This window comes from Embiotoca jacksoni, unplaced genomic scaffold (assembly GCF_022577435.1).
Source record: "Embiotoca jacksoni isolate LCO1_2020_lvr unplaced genomic scaffold, fEmbJac1.0.p SCAF_13, whole genome shotgun sequence".
Lineage (NCBI taxonomy): Eukaryota > Metazoa > Chordata > Actinopteri > Embiotocidae > Embiotoca > Embiotoca jacksoni.
The window spans coordinates 14,394,186-14,419,898 of NW_027185263.1; the positions used below are offsets into that span (position 1 = coordinate 14,394,186).

Consider the following 25,713-nt stretch of genomic DNA (forward strand, 5'->3'; position numbering starts at 1 on the left):
CTTAACAATTACGCCCCAAATGGTTCAAGTCCCCCCAAAAAATTCATTTAATTTATTTTTATTACAGACAACCATTGAAGGAAATTCGGTTTTGATCGTAAAAGTACACGGTCTGAAAGGTTTCGGGAACCTCTGGCCTAGTCGAAAACTGTCATACTAAAACAAACCATTGGTAATATTAGCTATTGTAAACACAATAACTATTTTTTTTTTCCAAAAGCAAGATAGCTGTCTTGTTGGCAGTTCAATTTTCAGATGGTCTCTGCCATCTCATAAAGAATTGGGGGAGTTCTTGAGGCTGAAATGATTGTCTTGTTTTTGTGCCCGGACTGTGACTAATTCAGAAGCTACAGGAGTATTGACAAGTGTTATGGCCTACAGGCATGTCAATCTATGACAAGTACACTGATAAGGTTGAAAGTCACATGCGTGGTCCTTTAGTAGTGTTTTCCTTGAGCTGATGGATTTGTTATGGTGCTGGGAAATCATCTGAGGAGGGGCGGAGAGAGTGACATCAATCAAGTAGCTTTTAAATTCACCACTAATGTCTGTGCTGTCAGAAGGAGCGCCAGATATACAATCTGCCCTCACCAAGAACGCTCTTTACAGTATAACATGACTCTATACACATTTTACACTTATTTTTGCCTCTATAGACCGATTCAAATAATTTAAGTCAAGGTGTGTCTCTCATTAAAATGTAACCTGGGCCGGTGTTTTAGAAGGATGCAGTCTCGAGTGTTTTGAAAAGGTAATAATTTGGCGTTTCACAATATGTAAACAAAATAAGTGTTAAGTATGCCTGACTAGTATCAAAATTTGTAATGCGTGCAGCTGTCAGATTTGAAATGTGAGAATGTTTCCTACGTGCATAGTTTTGATAGCATATGAAACTCGACCGTCTCGATTTGCTAACTATGCCGAGCAATCAACAACATGAGCAAAACAATTCCTGAAGACCTGAAGATGCTTTACAGCCACTTTGGATCCAATTTTAGATTTTAGTTTAGTTTAGCTTATTCCATCATTTACACAGTCAAAAAAGCTGGAAAATAGCACCCATATCTTTCTCTGTCACATTCCAACCCTCTGATAAACGTTTATATTCATCCACAACTGAGAGGAGACTGTTCTCTTTGGTGAGGTTTTCAGCTTCAACTCGCAGATCAAAGAGTCACGTGTCTTCTGCTTGTTAGATTTGAGTAGACCTAGCCACCAAAATGAACTTCAAACCTCACGATAACTCACAGCAAGAAGTGTTCAATGAGCAATGGTGAGTCTGCATATTGTGTAGTGTGTCATTGAGACAAAAGAGTTTGTTGTATCATATGTTGTAATTGTGGGTACAGTTTTAAAAGTATCTAATTCGATCGCCTTTGAGGAGTGCAATAGTTTCAATATGACTATTTACCAGTCAGATCACGTGTCAGGAGCTGCAGTATATGGTACTATTATCTCCAAAGGCTGCCTGATACTATTTAAACTACAAATCACACTCCGGCCTGATGATAAAAGTATGGGTGTTTACTGTATTTAAGAAATTATCCCAAATGTCCCTTTTCCATAGAGCTCAATGTTGTTTATTTTGGCATTATAGTTGTGGAGTTATTACTGATTGAATTTGGGTTTGTTTTTTCATAAAATGTAGGACTTAATTGGATTAGTATAGGCCTGATTTGATAATAATAATGAGCATTTCAAGTCATCGTTGAACAAAGTCAAAGTCACTGTTACAAGTTAACCCAAAACTTATATTACTTCACAACTACTGTTAAAACACATTTAGCTAATTTCTCAAAATACAGTAATCCACTACAGATTTTAAAGTAGTAGTTCCACCCACAGTTCTCTTCTTAATTGACTCCACCATGGAGTAAATGAGAACAAAATGAAAAGATAAATTACTCTAATGGAAGGAAATGAACTGTGAAAATAGACATTCCTCCCAGTATTTTCTAGGGTGCATAGCATTGGTAAATTGAAATACAACAAGGATATCCTCCATAAAAGACAGATTCTGCCATGATTACAGAAGATGATGTCATTTTAATGCCAGGCATTTGTACAAAACACATACTCATTTGTTCCTGGGGTAAGAAAAAAAAGAAGTCAAACTAAGGACAGCTGAGGAACCGAATTTGAATGGATTGAGCTAACGAAATGATAGGTTCTAAAACACTTTATTCCCAATAAAAATACATTCAACCTCTCACCTTTTTCTATAAAGATGGCCTGTTTACCCCCTGCATTTTTAGTGCTTTACAGTAGATTTCATGCAAATAGCACTGATGGGTAGCTGTGTTTTTGTTCCGCTACAGCTTAAAGGTCAGGTCTTATGAGCTTCCTAGCACCACTAAGACACAGTTTGTTTAAAGCCTCTCTGAAGGACAATGCTCAATGAACCGGAACACAGACAGGCCATAATAAATGAAAGGTAAAAGTTATGGTTCCGCTCAATGAAGTCAAAGGGCAGATGGAGGATAAGAGTGCGTCTCATCTCAATATGCTATTGTCGTCGCGAATGAAAAAGCAGAGTAAAAGGAAAATTTGACGCTTTGAAATTGGAATATCTTTGCATAGATACATTATTCTGTTTTTAGACTGTGAAGGATGAAATTGTGACCTTTTTGTTTTTTGTTTGTGTCTGAAAGGCTCACTTAATTTAATTTTCTTCATTTCCTTTCTACTAGCTTTTTTCCCCCATTGTTTATTTCCAAAATTAAATGACCAATTCATTAATTTGACTAATGCAATCATTTATCAGTTTCACCCCATTATTTCCTGTAGTCTCTCCTTATCGCTTTATGCAAACAAGTGTAGAATCTGCACATATTGCAGGAGGAGCAGGAAAAAGTCCCGAAGAGGAAGTTTTCACCTTAGGTGTTGGAATGAATTCATGAGCGCAAAGCTCCACGGAGAACCCTGGAAGGAGTCGTGTAGAGCGATCTAAAGGTTTCGTATCTGAGCCCAGCGGAAGCCGTTTATTGATTTGCTTGTCTAGTGGCTCTCTGTGATAATAAGGAAATAAAGCCCCTGGATATTAGGAGATTGATGTCAATCAGCAGCCTGCCTCAAGTGTGGCTTGTCCCATTATTAGTGCGCTCTCCATGCAGTGAGTGTTCACTGATGACTCCATTGATATGCAACTGAAGAAAAGAGGCTGTCTGTTGCCATCTTGAGGATCATTCCCCTATGATTGCTCACTCTGTCATCTCAGTCAGTGCCTACTGAGAGACTGTCATGGATACATGGAATATTAGGGCAAAGCACAAGCGTGTACCTCCACTGTATATGTCACACATAATCAGGAGGGCGTGATGGCTTCATTATAATCAAGTTTAAGTTCTGTCGGACTGCTTCATAATTTTACACATTTTCCTTCTCTAAAGGTTTCATTGGAAAAAACAAAACAATGAGCAGCCAAGTTTAGAAGTGGCAGAACCGTGTGATGCATTAGCAAATGTTAAAAAATAGTGCAGCCCTACTATCAGTATATTTTTTTATGGGATAGAAATATGCCTTTCCAGTTCAACTCAATGCACTTAATCTCAGTACACACAGCTAAGCTTCACTGAATCAGCCTGGTTTGATGATTCTATATTATTAAGTTTATACTATTAAGTTAAAGTTTAACAACAGGGTTGCTGTCATTATTGCTGCACATAAAGGGGCATAACGTTTTCTACACATTTAAAACTATTCACCTCCCCTCAGATCCTCATCTATCCTGAACTTGTCCACAGAAGAAACATGTCGCTAACTAAATTTCCCCTGCGACATCAAATGGTATTTTATTGTATTTGCCACTAATGCCACTGCTCAGAGTAAGATAACGGTAATCTCATTCCATCAAGGTAATTACCACCTTTTAATTTATGAATTAGCTCGACCAGCTACATTACTGCGTGATGTGATGCAGTTACACACATAACCTCTTTGGGTGTGCCGCACGGTTTCTACTTTTAGAAACCAGCACTAAATTAAGTTTAGCTGAGGTTTCATGAACGTGAACGTTTGTCGCCTCTTTGGGATTTATTACAAATCTTGTCACAAGTCTTGTCACAAAATGACTTGATGCAACTTGCTGGCGTGTCACAGGTTATGATTGCATGACACCCGTTTTGTGAACCTGACAGAGCACATCAGGATCACTATCCTCAGAAAGTGCAACGGTTGTACCAGCACATTACAGTACAACTGTACATGATTGGAGACCTTCCACCACAATGAATTTGAATTGGTTGGCAGCATGTGCTGTGATTTTGTAACTACGGATGAAAAGAGGCCTGCCTGTGTTTGTATAAAGAATGGCAACAGTGGTAATGTTTGTCAGTCTGACAATAATATGAGGTTGGATAACAAATAAAAGGAAGGCATTTGCATTACATTTAGAACCTTTTACTGTTTTTGTGTTAAATATTTGATTTTTATTAATATTATTTATTCAAATAGAAGTACAAATAATACGTTGTTACAAGTCTTAGTACAATTTAGAAAATGTGCTTTGAGTATCAAAAGTAAAATGTACTTAATGCAGTAAAATGGCCTCTGTGAGAGTTATAGTATTACAGTATTATTATATCATTAGATATTATTAATTATCAGTACCGAGGTATTATTTTTTTCAGTGTTTTAGGTGGTTGAGGTGGAATTAATTTTAAGAGTTTATTTTCAGACTGCAATTAATGATTACCTTCATGATGAAATAATCTGCTCATTATTTCCTTGATTAATTGACTGTTCTGTTTGAAAAATTCTGTAAATAGAAAACAATTATGTCACAATTAGACAGACTCAGAAGGTACATATTCAAAAAGTTTGTTTTGGCAAATTAATCAGACAAACTTCAAAATTATTTATACATAAAGATCTTTCAAATCCATAAAAGTAAAAGCAACAAAATTAAAAAAAGCTGCATGTGATTTTAAATTATACAAATACTTGACAAATGAGACTTAAAATCCAGTCTTCGGCTCTGTTTCTCTGAATCTTAGACTGTAAACACCCAAATCTTCGACTGTAAACACCCAATTAAGGCTCAGAGATCAGAACCATATGGTAGCAGTACTTTTCCTCTTTGTAATCACCACAGAGAGGTATCCAACCTGTACACATTGATCCCATATTGATCTGTATATGAGAAACTCTGGTCTAACCCAGTTCTTCACCCTCACTCCCCACATTCACTCGATATTCTGACTGAAGCGCACCGGACTGGACGCTCAAAATCTGCCCGCTGCAGATAGAGACAGAGAAGGAGACACAGAGAAGAAAACAGGAGGCAGGGTTTAACAATAACAGTAATCTTGACAAAAAGATAATACTCCAGCTTTACCATACAGTAAGCGCGTGTTTGAGATTCCTCTGTATTTTGCAGTTGTGAGCAGGGGGGCCGGTCTTATATACTTCAATCATTTATGAAGACCTCCCTTTGCACTCTTTATTCTCTCTGGTAGTGAGACATGTCAAATATGCTTAGTTTGCCTTTACAGTGAGCTTTTGGCTGCTCTTGTTGTGACAGAATAAGGCTACAAGGAAATGTTCCTCCTCCATCTTAGAACATCAAAAGGTCTTTGAATTGCCTCTGTCGCCAAGAAAGATGAGTGTGGCGCTGTCGCGTCTGTCAGTAAAATGTAAAACCATGTGTCAATTCTGTCAGCCCAGGAGAGGCTTTGTAACAAAATTGTTTACTCTTCCTCTTGAATAGCCTGATCAAACTTTTATTAGCACGCCGGATGGTGGTACAACTACTCTGCATCAGCAAAATACTGCAGAGGCTCACAACTACTTTCCAAGTTATATGAGCAAAGAAGAGCTGCTGCTGTGGCACAGTGCATTTTCACATTTATCTAGACAGCATTTCTTATTTAAAACATGAATGTTCTGTATGTTTCCTGTTATGGGGATTGATAATGACAAGGCCAATTTTCCAGTATAAATGTTTTCCACATAGCAAAGCAGATTTAAGCAGATATTTCATATGCAAGAAAAACATCTATTATTGAATAACTGCAATGATCGCATCTATTTTAGCTGACCAAAATCATTATACATAACTATTACAATTATTTCCATTCATCTGTATAAAAGTAGCTAGCTGAAAGGAACAGAAATGTCATATTTCCTTTGCTATTTCCACCATTTATCCTGTGCTTTAATGGCTGGAATGCAGATCTAGCGCCTCCTATTGTTTATCTTAAGGTGCTTAACTTCTCCTTTTTGATTGACTGCATTTCAATGAGCATCTATTGGCAATAACATCACTCCAGAACATGGATTTAGTTCATCATACAACATCATGGCACTACTGTAGGAACATTTTTGTTTTAAGCCAGATGAAAAAGGAGAGTCTGATAACTTGTTGATGTGATTTGTTGAGTTTGCAGCTAAAAGCTGGCAGTGAAATAAATTGAACAAAAAAAGACAATTAAAGTGTTAATCGCAATTATTTGTATCACAATTAATTGTCAACTAAAATTGTACGATCCTGCCAGCCCTCAAAGCATTATGGGACTTTTAATCAAGACACCCACAATGAACCAACCAACTGTAGAAGATGTTAGCTGTAAAATGTAATCAGATGTTAATAGTTGGGAATAAACAGTTGTAGAACATAGAAGTTCATGTTGAGTGTCATGGTTATTCAGTCTAGGATGTATGATCTGATTCAAATAGCCACATGGCTTTTTTGTACAATTTCAAGGCTGAGACATGTATGAGAAAATGTCAAACCTATTTCCTGAAAAAAGCATTTGTAATTATACTGTTGATGAACTCTCTGACCGGAGACATGCTTTTATATTTTCCTCAATATTTCACATCATTATTACCATTCAAATGACCTTTAAATAAACAGTTTTAAATGAATCTTTACATTGGTTTTGATTTCCAACCTAGGCTCCTTCATCTTCTTGGAGCGCTGTAATAGAAAACACTCACATTGGGATATCTCACTCATTTGCAGCCTGCGTCAACAACATCCTTTCATCTAGAAGCATGAAAAGTCTGCTGGCAGCTATTCTGCCTCATTAAGACAAATTGTCACCCCTAACGCAAGCTAATTAAGGTGTCAAAGCAGGCGGCATTGTTTCATGTCGACACATGTACATAGACACATAAAAAGACAATATGAACTCCCTCATTGTTTTCAGCATTTCTTAGCTATTATTTATTCTATTCTTTAAAAAAAACAACATGATTTATGTTTATATTGCTGTCTTTGGGCACATTTTTACATTATTCAGTGCAGTGCAATAGCTACTGTAGACATAACGATGAGCAGTGAAAATGTTGGAAGGTGAAACAGTAAACTAAAAATGTGATGCTAAATGAGAAAAATGGATTGATGCCAATGTTAAATTAGGAATTTACAGTCATTTTAAGTCAGGTCATCTCACTGTCCTTGGGTGGTAATTGTCATAAATGTTTATTTGTTATGTCCAAAACTAAAGAGGTGCACCAATCTTAAATAGACAGTGAAATCCTGCCAACACACACCTTAAAACAGGAAGTCAGCACTAGAATTTAAAAAACTGAAGAATCTTCTTCACAAAAACCTTGAAAAATAAAGTAAAAATCTTTGTTGTAGTGGGAGTATGTAAGCAGCAGCAGCTGGAGAGTATTTGATCATTTCAAGGACATGCAAGGAAGTTCATCTCTGCTGATGTTTACATTGTCTGGAGCGTTTAAGGATTTGCAGCAGTAAGAATGATCCAGTCATTAGATTTCTCCCCAAACTACTGATGTGAGGGAAATGTTGCAGACAAAGAGGGGAAAAACAGCCCCTTTGGACTCACAATGCAATTATTTGTCTACAAAAACACTTACACAGCATATACTGGTTGGCCGGTCAGTCCTGCTGTAGCTGTTAAAAGCTACGCTTGTGTTTCAAATGACATAAATGACAGGTGGGCCTGCATTGTTGTTTTTATTTTTTCTCTTTCTGCCCCAAGTGAATAATCATTGTTTCTTTTTTTCTTTTTTGGGGGGAAAATGAGTTGGTCTCTTACTATAAGTGATTTTACTGCACAGTGATATCGGCTGATAAGAGAAGTGCCTCAAAGATATAGGGGTGGCTAACGTGTTCAGTTTTAATTCTTCCAGTCTTGAATTTAATAATCAGGTTTGTGGAGCTTACTTCCCACTTGGGGGTTAGTCATATTTAATCGAATGTCAAATGCATGCATCTGTGTGAGGTACTCCAACTGTGCTTATATGGCTGTTTTATTGAAACTCTTTTTAAATACATGAGTAGTGTCAAAACGGCAAAGTCCCCACAGAGAACCTCATTTGCTGTGGCTTCTACAGCATAAGATATCACATGGACCATAAAGACATGTACTGAATGTTCCTAAATTAAAAAAAAAAAAAAAAAAAAACTAATTTAGACAAGAAATATGCATGCACTTTTTTTGTGAAGTAGTGACTACTTCCAGGTTGAGAGCGTTTCCATGTTTGAGTAGTGTGTGTGTGTGTGTGTGTGTGTGTGTGTGTGTGTGTGTGTGTGTGTGTGTGTGTGTGTGTGTCTATGTTAAAAAAAAAAAAAAAAAGGATACTAATACCAGATTGCAAAAGGAGGGCTTAGAACAATATGTGCTATTAACACCTTTTCATCCAACTAATAACTCGACTACTACTACTCTGCGCTCGGAGATTTCACTGCGGTGGGATTTTGGAATTGGTCTTTGATAAACTGTCTTTATGTAAGACTCTACTCACCACTGTCAGTATTAATTGGGTCCAGGACCTTTTAAAAGAATGTCCTTTTTGGTGCTTCTATTAAAGATGTACAAAATAACTTGTCAAGTGCAAAAAGAAAACTTGTTTTTTTTTACAGAGAAAATTCACACTGTATACTGCATGTTCTTATATTATTTATAGTGATGTATGTTAACAAATAAGACTGAGTTGCTTTTAAAAGTTTCTACAATTAATAGTGTAAAGGATTATACTGATACTGCCCCCCCCCCCCCGACACACACACACGTACAGTACAGTACATGCATAATGAACTGATTAAAATAACAGCAAAATATGTGAGGAAGAATTAAACAGGGGGACTGCCTCTCACCTCATTAGACATAATTTGGGGAGATTATAGACTGGCACAGTTGATTGTTCTATAATGAAACTGTCAAAAAGATGTACTGCTCTGTATGTTCCTTTTGTAGCTCATTCAACTGTAATATCTTGCTTAATATTACCATATTCCTTTTTTTTTTTTTTACTCTTACATTCAGGTCCAAAGGAAAGCAACAGAATCAGTAGGAGGACACTGGACGCAGACCTCTTCACACACGCATCAACACAGGACACAGAGAGTGAAGTCCACCCGGTCACCACTGTCTCACCAGTGAACATCCCCAACCACCACCCTGTCCTCAAGAGCCTGCTCCTTCATGAGCACCTACTTACGAGGGACTTCCAGGGGGACCAGCATTTTTTCAGGAAGGATGGCTCTGTGGCTGCGTATCCCACCATGCCTGGCTCCGTGTCTGCTCCAAACGCAGGAGACCTTGTCACTCAACTCGTTCCCCATGAGGACGCCCCAGCCTTCTCAGACATCGCCACTACCGCCACCGCGGCCGCCACCTCCCCGCTAACCACGTTTTCTCCCACAACACCGGGGTTGCCTGTGTCTCTGCCTCAAAATAAGCCACCCAAGGAGAAGATGAGGGGCCCAGACAAGGTGGAGATGACAACAGACTCCCTCACCACACAAGTGACACCGAATAATAGAGGTTCAGGCGGTGGAAACAACCCAGTGGCTTCCTTATCCTCACGGGGAAGTCAAAGTTGGAGTGCTTTTCCCGTAGAGGCCACCCTTGCACCATTCTCAATGAGAATGGAGAAAGGTGAAGCTAGGGAGACAACACTGAAAAATAAAACCAGCCCTGACCTCAAGCTAACTTCTCGAGACGAAGGCACCACCACGACGTCCACAACCGTCATCACAACTACCACCATCACCACCATGCAAACATCAGGTAGGCGTGCTCCTGTTTTTTCTGACTTTCAAAGATGTACTGCACCGAGCAGAACGTTCAGATGACTTTGTGCAACAAACAACATCAACATCAAATAACTTTTTGTTCCCACTACAAGTTGGAGAGTATCTCCCCCCTAAGATTTTACACATGCATCCCAGAGGACGAGAAAATTAAGCATCAGGTCATCGGCATTGCTCCTGTTCATTTCGTATTCTGCACACAGCTATTCATCTCTCCACCAGGGATAACAGAGTTGCTCATGTGTCAAAAACAATCAGATTTTTCCTGATGTGTCCTGCCTGTCCTTTCCACCGGCCACAGAGGGCTGAAGGCGCAGATGAGCAGTGTCGAAGAGGATATCTGCAGAGATAGTTAGAGGGTTTACGGGGCCAGGGAGACACAGGTGGGCTGTCAGGAAGATCAGTGGTCTGGGGAAAAAAGGGAATCACTTGTCATTTTACTGTCTCCCACAGAGCCGTGCAGCCTGAATTTCACTGACCCCGAGGGCAACATCGAAATCCTGCAGCAACTTGACTCTGGAGTGGAGTGTAACTACTTGATTACTGTCTACCTGGGATATGGAATTGAGGTCCAGGTCAGTGCTAAAGCCTCATTATAATATTATTATTTATATGAAACTATGCTTTTACATAAAGTCACATTTTGTCGGGGGAGTTTAAAACAGCTGTAAACTCAACACTGAGGTTCAACCCCTTTAGCATGATATCAGGTTGAAGCCGATGTTCTCTAAAGCGTAAAATCCACCCGTCAGGCAACTAGACAATACTGTGTCAATGTTACGTTTTGCCTCGCCTTGGTGGGAAAAGAGAGGTGCCTTAGGTATTTGGGTACCAAATACCATGAGGTTAGGTTCGGTAAAAAGGTTTAGTTAATGGTTGGTTAATGTTAGAAAAGATCATGGCTTGGGTTAAAATAAGTAATGCAAATAAAATAAATTTTACATGAGTAACGTTATGTATGTCACACAAGTTATTTATTGTACATAATGCAAGTTAAATGAGTTACACAACGTAACATTACGTTATGTTATGTAACGTAACTTCATCAGTATTGACTTGTTTTCTAACAGACTCGAACACTGGTTCTCCGAGTGAAAGTCCATTGTTCGATCCATCCAAACACCCATGACCTTGTCCTTACTCTTAATCTATCCCTTGTACTGCATCACATGACCTTCTTCTTCGACGCTCGTTATACTTGCGTGTACTTTTCACGTTTAGTCGAGGCAAAACGTGACACTACCAGGGTACCCACTAGTGGACTGACGGGTGTATTACACACCTTGACGTTATATTGGCTTGTTGGCTGGATTTCTGCAAATACAGTGTTTTCTTTCTGTTTTTGGTCTCTACCAACCCAGAAGGAATAATCTGGGTGCTCCACTGTGTTCACCAGCGAGTCACTAACTTTGGTTTGTGTTCACTATCTGCACAGCATCAGACTGAAAACAATTGTCTGCATCTGGAACCAAAACTGATGAGAGCGGACAAACTGAACCTAAATCTGCAAGGCTGTTACACTGAAATAATTACCCTGAAAAAGTCAATAAAGCTTAAAGAGAGCCAAAACTCACAATAAATTCTGTATCTAAAAATAATAATTATAGCCATTTTAACCTGATGCTTTATAAAACACCACTTTAAGTAACATAATGTTGCAACAAAGGGTTTTATTCAACCTGTAAAGGGTGCTGGCATATTTTGGCTTCATTTCAGCTGGAACAGCATATTATTTGCTGGTCTTGTGTGGGTTGATAGAGATAGACAGGCAGTGCATTACTGGAGTGAGTGGGTAGATGAGGGCACAAGTGACGGGGTCTGTCTCAGGTTGAATGTTTGCCTGCTAAGTCTTTTCAAAAAAGGTTATAAAAATTAACTGCCAGTGTGTGTGTTCCCTGGCATTTGCAATTCCTCAAACGCCTCATTTACCACTGGAGACTTTAAAACGTGTGAGCTTTGTCTTGCTGCCTCTGGAGGGCCAAGATAAGTCTTGACAGAGTATATATTTGAGAGTGTGCTTTTCTCCGAAAGCTTCCTCTGGGTAACTTAAGTAAATCTTGAACCACTTATAAGCAGGCACACACTTACCTGCACGTGTGCACGCATACTCACATATGCATTTGATGTATCAGCTCTTGGCTTTCACAGCGTCTCCAGTGCATTTGGCAGGAAATTTCTCAAACTGCAAGACTATAAAGGGGAAAACATATAGACATTATATACTTGTACATCAGCCAGATTTTCCAGAGAAGCAGGAGGAAGCCATGTGTTTCGGCTTCACCCATGTGAACAGATGGGGCCACCGTCTCCCTCCCTCCTACAGCTACACTGATAGTGATCTGATGGCCAGCTACACAAGACAATTGCTTGGCACGGCTGAGGAGAGTGAGGGGCCAAAGTCTCCGTTCCTTGGGAACGTATGAAGTGACTGAAGATGGAGAGATAGAAATTGAAATCAAGCATGTGTCATGCCTTCTCATCAGCAGTGTGTGAAGCTCTTCTTCCCCGAGGCTATCCAGGGTTTAAGGTTTTTAAAAGGCACGAAGATAATCGCAACGCAGATTTGTGGAGTCGCAGTGTGCTCAGTTAAAATATGAGGCTCATATTGTTCTGCTGACACAACATTGTCTGTTTTTTTTTTTTACCCCTTCTTAACAATTTACAATCCGTAAACTTCCTTGCTCACTTGTGGGTAACTTTTGAACCGAGGAGGAAGAGATACACAAAGGTTCAACTGTTGACTAATTTGCAGCAGTGCAGCAGGAATTACACCAGTTAGAAACTAACTGTGGCCAGTGAGCTGCTGCACATCCGTTTATTAGAGAGTGACAGTCGATGTGACTGCAGCATAGTTGTTGTGAAGATATGACTCACAGCAGATGCTTTACTGAGCAACATAATCCTTTCTTTGAATGACACATGCAGTAAAAACAGAGAACATTAAACATCTTTCATTGAGTCTTACATTTCATCCTATGACAGGTATATAATTTCAAACAAACTAATGCTTTCATTGAGAGATGAAATTACCTGTTTTTCTTGAGAATAAATTGATGACTTACATTTTTTTTGATGATCTTATTTGTCACAATCACACAGCCATCTCTGGAGGGATCACACCATCCCCAGCTATTTCACTGCTTGGATTATGGACAATTTGTTGGTTTGTGGCCATAGATATTTTTCTCAGCCATCTGTTAGACACAAATAAATAAATAAAACTAAAATACGGTTTAAAACCTCCTAGTATTCACTTTGATTTGCTACAATAGGCTGAAAGCTGCATACTCCAGAGCGGAGGAGCTGTATGGTTGAAGTGTATGTTCTTTTGGCAGCTGTCCTCCATTTATCGAAGGAGTGATTATAACAGACGCACCAGCAGTTTGCAAGGGCAAAGTAAGAAAATTAGATGGAAGAAATAATCTGAAGGACAGATGTGGAGATGGTGATAAATATTTATATTGATGTTGTGTACCTACGATTCAGTAAAACATAATACATAAATAGGCACAGTGTCATTTCCAGCACTCAGAAACCCCTCTGAATTCTAGCAGCATTCAAAAATATCACAAATATTGGTGGGGAATAAATAAGCAAGTTCAGACCTTTGCTATGTTTAGTCAATATTCCTTTCAGCAGTCTGGCAGCTTGTGGTAGATGGAGGATGAAAAATGTATCGGGAGAATTTACTGCCCTCAGCCTGGCTGTTCAACCCCTCTGCCACAGCTAACAGCATATAATGCATTGGCCCATCTGGTGATTCTGTCCACATTACAATTTATTTGCAGAATAATTGTACAAATATTAGGAGGCTGATATATAACAACTCCCAGCACAGAGAGAAAGTCACAGTGTAATAAAGTGGACTGCACCCTCTATTATTCTTGCATATTTGAATACTTGCACTTTGTTAATATAATAACTATCCTTTGACTAAAGTATTGATTTTTGTCTGACATTCCAAGTTATTATATCAAGGTTAGCAATGATGAATCCCTAAAAGTTAGCCAGGAGGCAGCTCACCTCACTGCTGTTTTGAAACATTGAGACTGGCAATTTGCCCGTCACCATCTAGTTTTTTTGGAGCCAGAAGTGACAGAAAACCTGACTGCATCCAAGGCATGTTAATCAAACCAGCCATGACCCCCAAACAAATCTTGCTTTGGAGGCCTAGTAGCTGATTAATTATGGAATTATTTTCAGGAGAACCACCATAAGACTGAATTTAGCTTTGTATTTCATGTGAGAAGTTGACATTGACATTTTTTAAATGGGAGTCTATTGGAGCAAGTGATTTTTTTGTAGGCTGCCCCAGGTGACCTTCAGTGGTATTGCACGTTAACACACTTCCGCATTAGCTTCACTTTTCAGACCTGAACGTACTGTGGTTTAAATATGAAAATATAAAGAATTAGCTTTACAATTCACTTAATAGGGTTTTGGTGTAATTAATCATGATTAATAAAGTAAGTAATTAAGTAAGTTTATTTAATGTAGCACCTTTCACAGACGAAGTCACAAACTGCTTCACAACAGAAATAACAGCAGAATACAACAATATTAAAAGCAACCTATAATCACAGTACACAACAACAGACCACTGAAATAAATGTCTTAAGACATCTTTTGAAGGCGTCAACTGACATTGCCAAATGTTGATCGAGGGGAAGAGCGTTCCACAGAGTTGGAGCAACTGTTTCAAAAGCACGATCACCTTTAGTTTTCAAACAGGTGCGCGGACAGCCAGTAAGCCCTGATCAGAAGACCTAAGTGACCTCCTGGTGGTATAATGTTGGAGCAGGTCAATTATATATTCCGGGGCCTCACCATGGAGGGCTCTATAAGTAGCAACAAGGATTTTGAACTGGATCCTGAACCTGATGGGCAACCAGTGGAGGGAGGAGAAAATGGGGGTGATTTGAGTCATTCTGCTGGACCTGGTTAAGAGCCTTGCAGCAGCATTTTGGACCAGCTGTAGATGGTCCAGAGATGACTTGCTGAGGCAGGTGGGAAGGGAATTACAATAGTCCAGTCAGGATGATATGAAGGCGTGAATAATCATTTCCAGTTCCGGTTTTGAAACAACACATTTTAGTTTGGCAATGTTTCTGATGTGAAAGAAGCATGTACGTGTGAGTGATTTGACATGAAGCTGAAAAGACATCGATTGGTCAAAAATAACACCAAGGTTTCTAAGGTTGGACTGAACGGCTGAGGAAAGGGATCCAATACACTGAGACACCTTCGTGGCTACACTGTCTGAAGCTAAGATCAGGACCTCATTCATTAAGCTGTAGGAAGTTGTCAGCTATCCAGTCCTTAATGGCAATCAGACATTTGTGCAATAGGTCAAGTCTGTCAGTCTCATCAGGTTTAAAGGACATGTACAGTTGTATGTCATCAGCATAACAGTGATATGAGATTCATTTGAACTGCTTTATAACTTGGGGTAGAAGGAGCATATACAGTGCAAATAAAATGGGGCCCAGGACAGAGCTGCTGTTTCAGACATGTAGGGACCCAGCGACACAGAAAACCAGCAGGAGAACCAGTCCAGGGTGGTACCACAAACACTTACCCACTGCCTGAGCCTCTCAATCAATATATTGTGCTCAACAGTGTCAAAAGCCGCGCTAAGGTCCAATAGCACCAGAATAGAGCCATTACTCTGTTCGGCAGACATCATTAGGTCATTGGAGACTCTCAAAAGAGCTGTTTCAGTGGAGTGTTTCTGATGGAACCCCAATTGAAATTTATCAAAGATGCTGTGTGCAGTCAAGGCAGCAGTGAGTTGATTGGCAACGACTTTAAAAAATTTAAAGTAAAAAGCAGCTTGGATATCGGGCTGTAGTGTTGGAAAAGGAATGGATCAAGGTTAGTCTTTTTCAGAAGTGGCTGTACGATTGCAAGTAAGATGGGACACAGCCAGATTGCAGGGACCTCTTTATAAAAGAAACTAGGCAGGGACCAATAGAGACCAGTACATCTTTAAGGAGGGAAGTTGGTAAGACGTATACCGGGCTTGAGGAAGGTTTCATTGTGCCCAGCAGGTCGATGAGGTCTTGCAAGGAGATAGGAGCAAAACACTCTAATGTTGGTGGCTGGGTTGGAAGGAGATAGCAGGGAGTGGACGAGGGGATGATACTAACCCTGACATTTATTATTTTGTCCACAAAGAAAGAGAGAAAACTATTGCAGTCATTGTTTAAGTAGACAGAGACATCAGGAGGTGCAGGAGTAGCAATGTCAGTGATGGTGTTGAACAAAACTTTCGGGTTGCATTTACTAGAGGAAATTATTTTTGCAAAGTAAGAGGCTCTCGCCTCCTTAAACATGCTGTTATAATCAGTTATCAGTTCTTTGTAGTATTAACAATGGACCTGGAGCCTAGTGGATTTCCACAGACACTCTACTCCACGGCAACTGCGTCGAAAGGAACGAATAGTATAATTTACCCCAGATGAATTTACAGAGGGAGCTAGTCTCCTTTTCTTGGGAGCCACTTTTATCCAAAATGGTCGAACAGTGTGAGGTAAAAGAATTGACGAAGCTGTCAACATCAGCGTGAGGAGATAAGACCGCACTTGTCTCAAGGTCAGCAACAAATATTTCAGCAAAGTACTGGTTTAAAATGCAAGAGCAATGTGCACGTTTGTTGGGTAAAAAAATCTTAAGTTAAAAGACATGTTGAACAAGACACATTTGTGATCAGTGACATGCAGCTCCTCAGAGCAAATGGAGTCAATATTTAAGCCCAGTGTAAACACAAGGTCTAATGTGTGGGCCCCTATGTGTGTGGGAGTGGACACATGTTGAATAAAATTAAAAGACTCAGTGAGACTAAGAAAATCTGCTGCAAAGCTGCAAGAGGCATCATCAACGTGAATGTTAAAATCACCAGCCAGGATAATTCTGTCTAAACCAATGATGGAGGATAAAAACCCACTGAATTCAGAAATATAAAAGCTATTAAAACCAGGGGGTCGGTAAATTAAAGTACAATAAAACGGGTTAAAACGACCAAATTTAATCTCTTCATCTGCACCTTAAAAGAGGAGGAAACTCCGGTGCTCGGCATCCTACTTAAAAAAAAACTTTTTTTTAAATGACTGCAAGTCCTCCACCTCTTCCCCCGGTCCTGGGAGTGCTAATAAAAGTACAGTCTGGTGGGCATAGTCCAAGCAGAGGGCCAACATATTATGCCCTTTTGCCATGTCTCTGTCAGAAATAGGAAATCCAGCTATTTTGTGATGAAGAAGTCATTCAGAACAAATGTCTTATTTTCAATGGAATGAGCATTTATCATCGCCATCCTAAGGGAAAAAAAAACATTCAGACCATATAGGCTTTGGTTATCTTATTACAATGTAAAAACAGCTGTTTCAGAGTTGGATCTATATAATAATTTCAAATATTTTATAAATAGTATCGATATGGCCAAGATCTTGTGTCAATTTGTGGTTACATGGGAGTCTAATAGGTCAGCAGGATAGATAAAGTTAGCCCACTTTTTCCACTGTACAAATACACATGGAAGTGACCTGTGAATTTGTCGTATCCAAAGTACATTTATTGCAAAAGTGACCGTGGTTAAGAAGAGGAAATACGTTTTTAGCAGAGGACAGATGGAGGTTTTCCTGAATTGGGTTTTGGCATTAAAGTGCTTAAAAACTGTTTTGGAATTTTTTATTTTATTTTAATCAAATAACTCCAGTGAGTTAGCGAGTTATCAGCTCTTTCCAGACCATCTGTCCTGCTATGGTTTCTCCATCTCTTCCGCTCACTGATCTACCTTGGTCCCAAGAAGTTAACCTTCTAAGGCTCAGCACAGGTTGTCCCGGCTCCGTTTAATACCACATCCAGCACTCTTCCTCACAGAGACAGTATTGTGTGGGATGGACTAACATTTCAGGGGTTAAAAAGCCCAGACATGGCCAGCTTCTCCAACTGCCACGAAGGCTGATGATAGTTGTGTTTCCATTTGCTGACGGGCTTAAAGCAGCATCGTTCTAGAAGATGTTGGGAAGGGATTTTGAGGTCAATACTGTATCTCTTTTTTTTACTCTCCTCCTCCACTTTTCCAACTCCTTCCCCCTCTTTTTCAATCTCGTTCTCATTTACTGGGTTTTCTATTTGTCTCGCTCTCCAGCCCTGTCTCAATCAGTTCCAATGATTGCAGTGAACCTGGGAATATATTAGCAGAACACAGGAGCAAATTAGCATGACTCTAGCTTGACTTGGTATTATTGCTTTTCTAATTAATTTCTTTAATTTCATTCCGCTGATTAAGTTGGTTAAAACATCAAGTCAAGTGTGATATCAGGATTTCAATAATAAGCAGAAAGATTGTAGATTACAAGATTAAAAGCACTTCTTAGAATTAGTTTATTGATCAGTACAGTTATAGCCAATTCACTTGATGGACAATTTTATATGTCAAACTTATCACATTGAAAGAAAACAGAACTTTTTCTTTGTTTGTCTTGTTAATTAAAGCTCATGAATATCAAAGGTCTCAAGTCTCAGTGGGGAAAATTATAGTTTCAAATGTTTTCATCCCAATATGAGTAAATATTGTTTCAGTCAATTCCAAACAAAGTGAAATAAAACTTTTTTTTTAACCAAATATCTAATGAGTTCAAGGCTGCACAGAGCTAATGAACTGCACCTAAGGTAAGACCATGGAGGAGGCTCATCAATGAAGAGCCCCTTTAAGGATTGAGACATTACAGAGCTCACCCTGACTCTGGGGTTAATGATTGGTATTTGATGCTGCCTCTGCGACCATGCTCCTCTGACTCCAATCAATAGTCATGTTAATAAGCGGCACCAATACTTGACACGCAGGCCCCTCTCAGTGCTGGGTGAATTGCCGTATTGATCCTCACATTCTCATTTTAATTCTAGTATTTCTTACAAAAGAAGCAAAATGCATAAAGCATTGACCCCTGGCTGAAGATGGCTGATGAGGGAGGGAATTAAATTTGTTTTGTTGCCGTTCAGTGACCGCAAGGGCTCTCATCAGAGGAAAGGGGCCACTGGAAAGGCTCCGGCACTTTTTTAAACCCGAAAGGCCCTCTTTAAAATTCAGCCATGAATGTAATCCTTCTCCCTCACCTCTGACATATTAAAAAGTGGTGTTCTAACAAGGTAATGTTTGTGCTGCCGGGGACCCAGATCACAGATTGGCCCAAACGACACGGGACGCAGAGCAAAGGGAAACAGAGCCCGACCGAGTAATAGAAGCCAAGACAGGCTTGCTGCCTTTAATCAACTAGGGATGTAGCAAAAGGAAGCCTTCATCATGCTGTGCCGTGGGCAAGTAAGCCAGGACATGAAGAAGGCCAGTTTGATCTTGATGAGCTGTTTAGGGGGTGTCACGGCTTTGCAGAGATGAGTTTCCATCGGGCCCTGCCATCCCGAGAGAAACGCTTTCAGGTGACACTAATTGCTCCTCCACCCAGATAGCTGTCATAGCTGCTGTTTGGCAGAAGACTAAGTTTTTTTTTTCTCCCCCCAAGTCTTTCAGTATCGTGATGAGGATGGGAGAGTAAAGCTGCACCCAAGAAAATAAGAAGAGTAATCAGGAATGCATGAATTTAAATCTATGCAAAAATGCACACTGCAGCACTCAAGACCCAAGAGGCACCTCAGAATGTGAGGCTTATTTATCAGAAACCCAGAATCTCATCTCATGAAACAAATTCTAATGCAGCGGGTCTTAACTTAAAGAAATAGATCTAATATTGGATAAGATGGTCACTATATGGGGGTTGCATTTGGACCAGAAAATGGACCAACTCAAATGCGACATGAGTGACAATGAGCGAGTTGCATTCAGCTGCCAGGCTCTAGCAGGTTCTCATTAACATGCAGCTTCTGCTGATTGGTAAGAATCCTTTGTTTTAGACAGCGGGGCAAACAGGAAACGGCCTTGGCTGTCTTATTTAGAGGTGAATGTTCAATTAAGATAACGTTTTTTCATATAATGAGAGCCAGGAGAACTCCCTCTCTTTTTTTCTTTTTTTTATGAATTTATCAGGAGATACACAAAAAACAGCAAGTGGAAGATTATTCAAATATAAGCCAGAGATGGGCGGGAAGAGAAGGGGGTGTGTGGGTGTGTAGGGGTAGGAGGGGGAGGGGGTGTGTTTGGGGGGTGGGGGGGGGGGGGGGGGTTCGATGAGGTAGGTACATTACCTGTATGTTTTCACTGTATAAGCCAGTGGGTTTTTATCATAGTAATGATGACACTGCAGCTGCCGAGTCCAGTGGCTGTTGATTTATTGGCACCAGCAGCAGGGTCATTTCATTTCCATGTATAGTGGTATCGTTTTGATTACGCACCACTCATTCCTGCTTCAGCAATAGCTCCTGTGAGTCAGTGTAAAATGTGCACTGCAGAGCACCACCAGATGTTTTCAACAGTAAAGTATCAGCGAGTCTCTGTGGACATTTAACTCATCCTGTGCACGTGGACAAATGAATGGATAAAGACTACACACCATGTGTGAAAAGTAACATATTTTTGACAGATTGTTTATTTCAAAGCCCCAGGAGGGTTTTTTTTCTACCAAAATTGAAATATTATTCGAGTTTATCAAAAGGGAACTCAATTATTTATTTTAAAGTAGACTAATTGCATGATCCACATTGTTTCATTTTTTTTTTTTTTTTTTCCGTTTGGGACTAACTGTATGATACCAGCGGTGACTCTAGTCACAGATTAAACACCACACGAGGCTGCTTTCTGTTTGGATGTGATAAGATGGACCTTCACCTCTTCCTCACTGTGTAACAATGCAGCTCACTGGAAGCTCCCTGCTCCACAAAGGTCATGGGTACCACAGCAAGATCAAGGTATTCAATCCTGCAAATACTGCCTTCCTTTGAAACTTTGCGATATATATATATATTTTTTCTGTCCTTTGTATTCCAAGTGCAGTTCCAGGCCCGTCAGTTTTACTGTGGCCTTGCAGGATGGTGTGTTCATTACAGCGGCTTGATTGAAAAGACACTGGCTAGAGGAGAGAGATGACCTTCTCTCCTCGAGTCCTCTCATTTTGATTAAGTCTTGGGAATTTTTTTTATTGGAATGGTGATTGGGAAAAGGGGAACGCTTGCGGCCACTGAGTGCCAACTCAAAGTACAGTCTTACATCCTTTGCATGTTTTTTTTTCCATGAGCTGGATTTTAAAGAAAACAAAAAAAACCAACCAAAACAGATCTTCTTTCCTCTCTGAACACAATTCTCAAACAGGAACACCATGCTGTATAGATGGCATCCTGTGATAATGTTGTGGTTGTGGTACAAGTGTGCTTGGTCAGCCAAATCCCCAGTACCACAAACATGTCTGCTGAGGCATAGATTCCAGCTAGGACTTACAATCAGACTGCTCTCATTACATTCCACAGGAACATGCATGTGTTTGTGTGTGTGTGTGTGTGTGTGTGTGTGTGTGTGTGTGTGTGTGTGTGTGTGTGTGTGTGTGTGTGTGCGCGTGAGAGACAGAGAGCGACAGTGAGAAAGAAGTCCCTCTGGGCATTTGGCTACAGCACTGGTGAAGATAAGGTAGTGTGATGTCTACTGACATGGCCAATGATTCATAATTGAGGCAGGACAGCTGTTGCTGGCTGCACTGACAGGTCCCAGGGCGGATGACAGATGATAGGGCCCTCTGGGGCTGAACTATCTATCAGTCCAAATGTTCGCTATCCACTATCTGCTCACCTATCCTTCATACGCCTCCCTGGTATATGTACTGTAACCCAAGTGGTCACAGATCCACAATATGGCTGAGCTCCCTGAATATGATAAGCAGCATCACAGACTGCATATACATGAGGTGAACACCACACAATTAACAGAATCAGCTGTTCCCAAAGTTAAAACCTTTTGTGTGTTCATACAGTAACTATTTGTAATTGTGTCAGACTTGTCTGCATTCAGACAAAATATAGCCAACCATATGTAAAAACAATAGAAACATCACAGATTAATGCAGGCCTATTATTGATGGACAATTGTAAAGTAAGAAATGTATCTTTTCATTAACAAGATGAATGGAGCAACTCTCAAAATATTATATTATTTTATGTGCATGTACATATATCGATTTGTAAAAGTTAGAAAGTGCTCCCTGTAGGGTAAAAAGCAATGACACAAAAAAGGAATAATAATACAAGGACAAAATAAATAAAGAGTAATTAAGAAATAAAGAATACAATTAAAAGAAGATGAATTCATGAATCAGCAAAAGGTTAGAAAAAAACAAAGTCAATTCCTCTCATTTATAGAGCACATTTAAAAAAGTTGTGGCCAAAGTGCTTTACAGAGAAATTTGAAATACAATAAAAGCACAGAGAGAATATAAATGCATAAATAAATAACTGTAAGAGACTAAATTAAAGCAATCATATTGTCATGTTAATAATTAAACAGACTTAAATAGAAGCACATGAAACATCATTTATTCACAAAGGCTTTCTTCTCAAAGATTCTCTTAACAAGTGATTCAAGACTAGTTAAAGATGTAGGCTGCCTGATCTCACTGGAAAGAGTTTTCTGAAGTCTTTATTTAACCGAGGGTCATCTTTGGTCACACACTGAGACCGAGGAGTGACCAGTAGAGACTCCTCTATTGATCGAAGAGGACACATGGATGTAAGAAGAATGGTTGTGTGATGTGAGCAGAGATAATCATAATTTTCTACCCCCATGTAGATCAATATGGATAAATATAAAAGAAACACATTCAACATGTCTGACCTTAAATCTACACACAATAGATTTTGGTGATTAAAACTGAGTGTAAAAAGCTTGTCTGTTTACATGTATTACCACAGGAGGCTTGCTTGTGAGCATTAGCAGTCTCTGCTGCCGCCACTGTTTTCTCCATGGGATGGTACAATAGACTGTACATGAAAGTGGATGTAGCCTCTGGGTGGAAAAAGTGAAGCCAATGCTTATGTGCCTTAAAATACAATACCACTGAGGGCCACTAGAGACTGGCTCCAGAAAAAAAAAAAAAAACTGTGGCACAAATATACTCCCATTAAAAAAGTGTCAACTTATCTCATGAGATACAAAGTCTATACACTTTTCCACAAGACATTATAGTGTTAATTGCTAAATTCACTCTTTTCGATTAATGTTCTGGTGGTCCTTCTGAAAATAATTATATTTTTAATTACATATTGGGCTTCAAAGAGTGGCATGTTTGGAGGCATGCCTGGTTTGATTGATATGCCTGAGGAGCAGGTTGCCATTATAGGTGGACATGCATAGTGTTCTCCTCCCGCCTCCCAAACTCGTCCAAATACGGTCACTTCTGGCTCCAAAACAGCAAAATGGTAATGGTCAAAATGCCGGACCCGGGGCTCGAGGCTACAAAACAGCCTTTCACAAAGCAATGGGTGGGTAGCCGCCTGTTTTTCTTCTTTTGTTTGGCTCTACATTCTGTATGTGAGCTACTTAACACTGTTGCTGTGATTGGCCAGAAGAGGGCTGACCTAAATGCAGAACAGATGCATTAATCATAAATAATTCACCAATTTATTGTTCTTCAGTAATTTTCTTTGTCTTAATTATTTGAGATTGTTTTATTGCCCCACCCAAGTAATCTGCCCACAAATCAGTGATCTATCTTGAAGGAAGGCTATTTAAATGCCTTGAAAGTTAGCTGTATATATTTTAAATCAAGGCAGAACTTAACAAGGAGCCGGTTTAAGGTTGTTCTGCAGCAGCTGGTGCCAGTCGAGGAACTCCGGGACAAAATAAAGTAATTTGCAATTTTATGACAGCAGGAGACAATGATTTTCTTGAGTTGAAAAAACCCCATGAATGGACAAAAACAGCTTTCTTTTTGTAGCAGTCTGCCTAACACTATTTGACAGGCAGCCTGAATCACTGTGGAGATAGCAGGAAGAAATTATTGTTCCAATTAGTATGACCCATGATTTCACAACCACATTAATTATTTTTTTTACATCATTATTGCAGGCAAAAAGATGGATAAACTACAACAATTGTCGCATTGTACAAATAAACGTGTCATCCACATATATGTGGAATTTCCTATCTTAATATGTGGAAAGAACAACAGTGTGGCTTATTGGATCGTTCAGTAATGATGGAATAAAGGAGTGCTTTGCAAGAGAATACATTGTCAGAAGATAGTGAGTAACTAGACAATATTGTTATTCGTGAATCTTTATGTTGAAAGTAAAGAATCCTTATTGATCATGTTCATAACATTTTGTTTTTAACATGCTATGAGTTTGGATCACTTGAATTGGAAGAAATTTCAACCAGATCCATAAAAAGATTTTTTTTTTTTTTTTTTATTTAAAGAAAAGAGTAACTCCACAGTTACTCTTTCAGGTGGGTTTGGTGAAACAGTAAACTGTTTAAATATTTAATTGATTTGTTGTTTTTGATCATTATCACTAATTCATGTTCTCTTTCTGTTTAAAATCTAAAAATAATACAAGAAGAGAGCCACTGGCTCTCGGGGAGAATGAACTGAGCTAGGATAAGAGGTTTCACAAGAAGGCCATTTGATTCTGGGTTATGCTTTTTTTTTACTTAAATATGTATTAATTAGGTGGAATAGCAGCTGTCTCTCATCGACCAGCAGCTTTACACTACATAAGGATGAAGGCAACTGGAAGCATCACAGGATAATAATTACAGATGGAAATTGAGAGATAATGGAAATCTTTGCTTTAATCCCTAAAAATCAACAAATTGAAAAATAAATAAAACAAAAACTAACAAACGTAGGCCACTTAAAGATACATGTTCAACCAGGCTTACATAGGCTGAAAAAGATTAGACTAAAACAACAACTCTATCAATATCAGCTGCAAGACTGTATGACCAAAATGAACAGCTGCGGTCTCCGTGGATATAGAGGCACTTGGGAGAATTTAAAAATACAATAAAATGTAACACAATACAACAAGTCTTCTTATCAGGCCAGAGTGAGATTTGAAAAATTTCAAAGATTGACATTTTTACCTCCACCAAATCAGAACTGTGAATTAGAGAGTAAATAACAACCAGTCAGTACACAATGATGCTATTGAACCTAAAATCCTAAACTGCAACTCCTTTAAATCAGATGCAGCAGAGATGAAGCACAATGCTATATCCCTTTTAGTCATAGTTGTACTTGGCACTGAATATACCACATTAGGCAACGTTCAAAAATCTCGCCAGTTGTGTCTTTATGATCCTGGTTCAGGAACCTTCAGGGTGGAACGGGTTAATGTTCAATCACAATACAATTACAAAATTCCATAATTCAGAGTTGATTCTCTATGGCTCCCATTTTCTGAATTTGTCAGACTAAATTGCAGCTCCACACAGCCTGCATTACAGTCTTATTCCTTGAATATATGAGTGTGAATGTTGAATTGAATGAGAATTACTGTGCTGTACTGCAGGGAGAATTATGAAGTTATAAGATGAGCGAGTAGCCAAAGTAACCTGATTTGCAAAACATCTAAGCCTTCCATATTAACTTGGGGAAAAAAGGCAGAAGTGGGAAAAAAAAAAAAAACACAACCGTGCCTGAGGCTTTGTCATTGCCATTACCCTTGAGGAATGGAGAATCTGGGATTCTAAAATCATGTGACATTCCTTTATTACTCGCTGTGACGCTGCCATTTGAGGCTTGTGCAATAACTAAAGAACAAAG

General features: G+C 39.3%; 1 protein-coding gene across 3 annotated transcripts in view; it reads left to right on the forward strand.

Annotated features, from left to right (window-relative positions):
• The window catches only part of LOC138196605 (seizure protein 6 homolog), a 104,930-nt gene that overhangs the window by 43,909 nt on the left and 35,308 nt on the right, over positions 1 to 25,713 (forward strand). For all 3 annotated transcript variants that reach the window (XM_069146819.1, XM_069146817.1, XM_069146818.1), the window contains exons 2-3: positions 9,240 to 9,986; positions 10,463 to 10,584. In XM_069146819.1, coding sequence (XP_069002920.1) covers positions 9,240 to 9,986; positions 10,463 to 10,584 — 869 coding nt within the window. The remainder of the gene's footprint in view (positions 1 to 9,239; positions 9,987 to 10,462; positions 10,585 to 25,713) is intronic.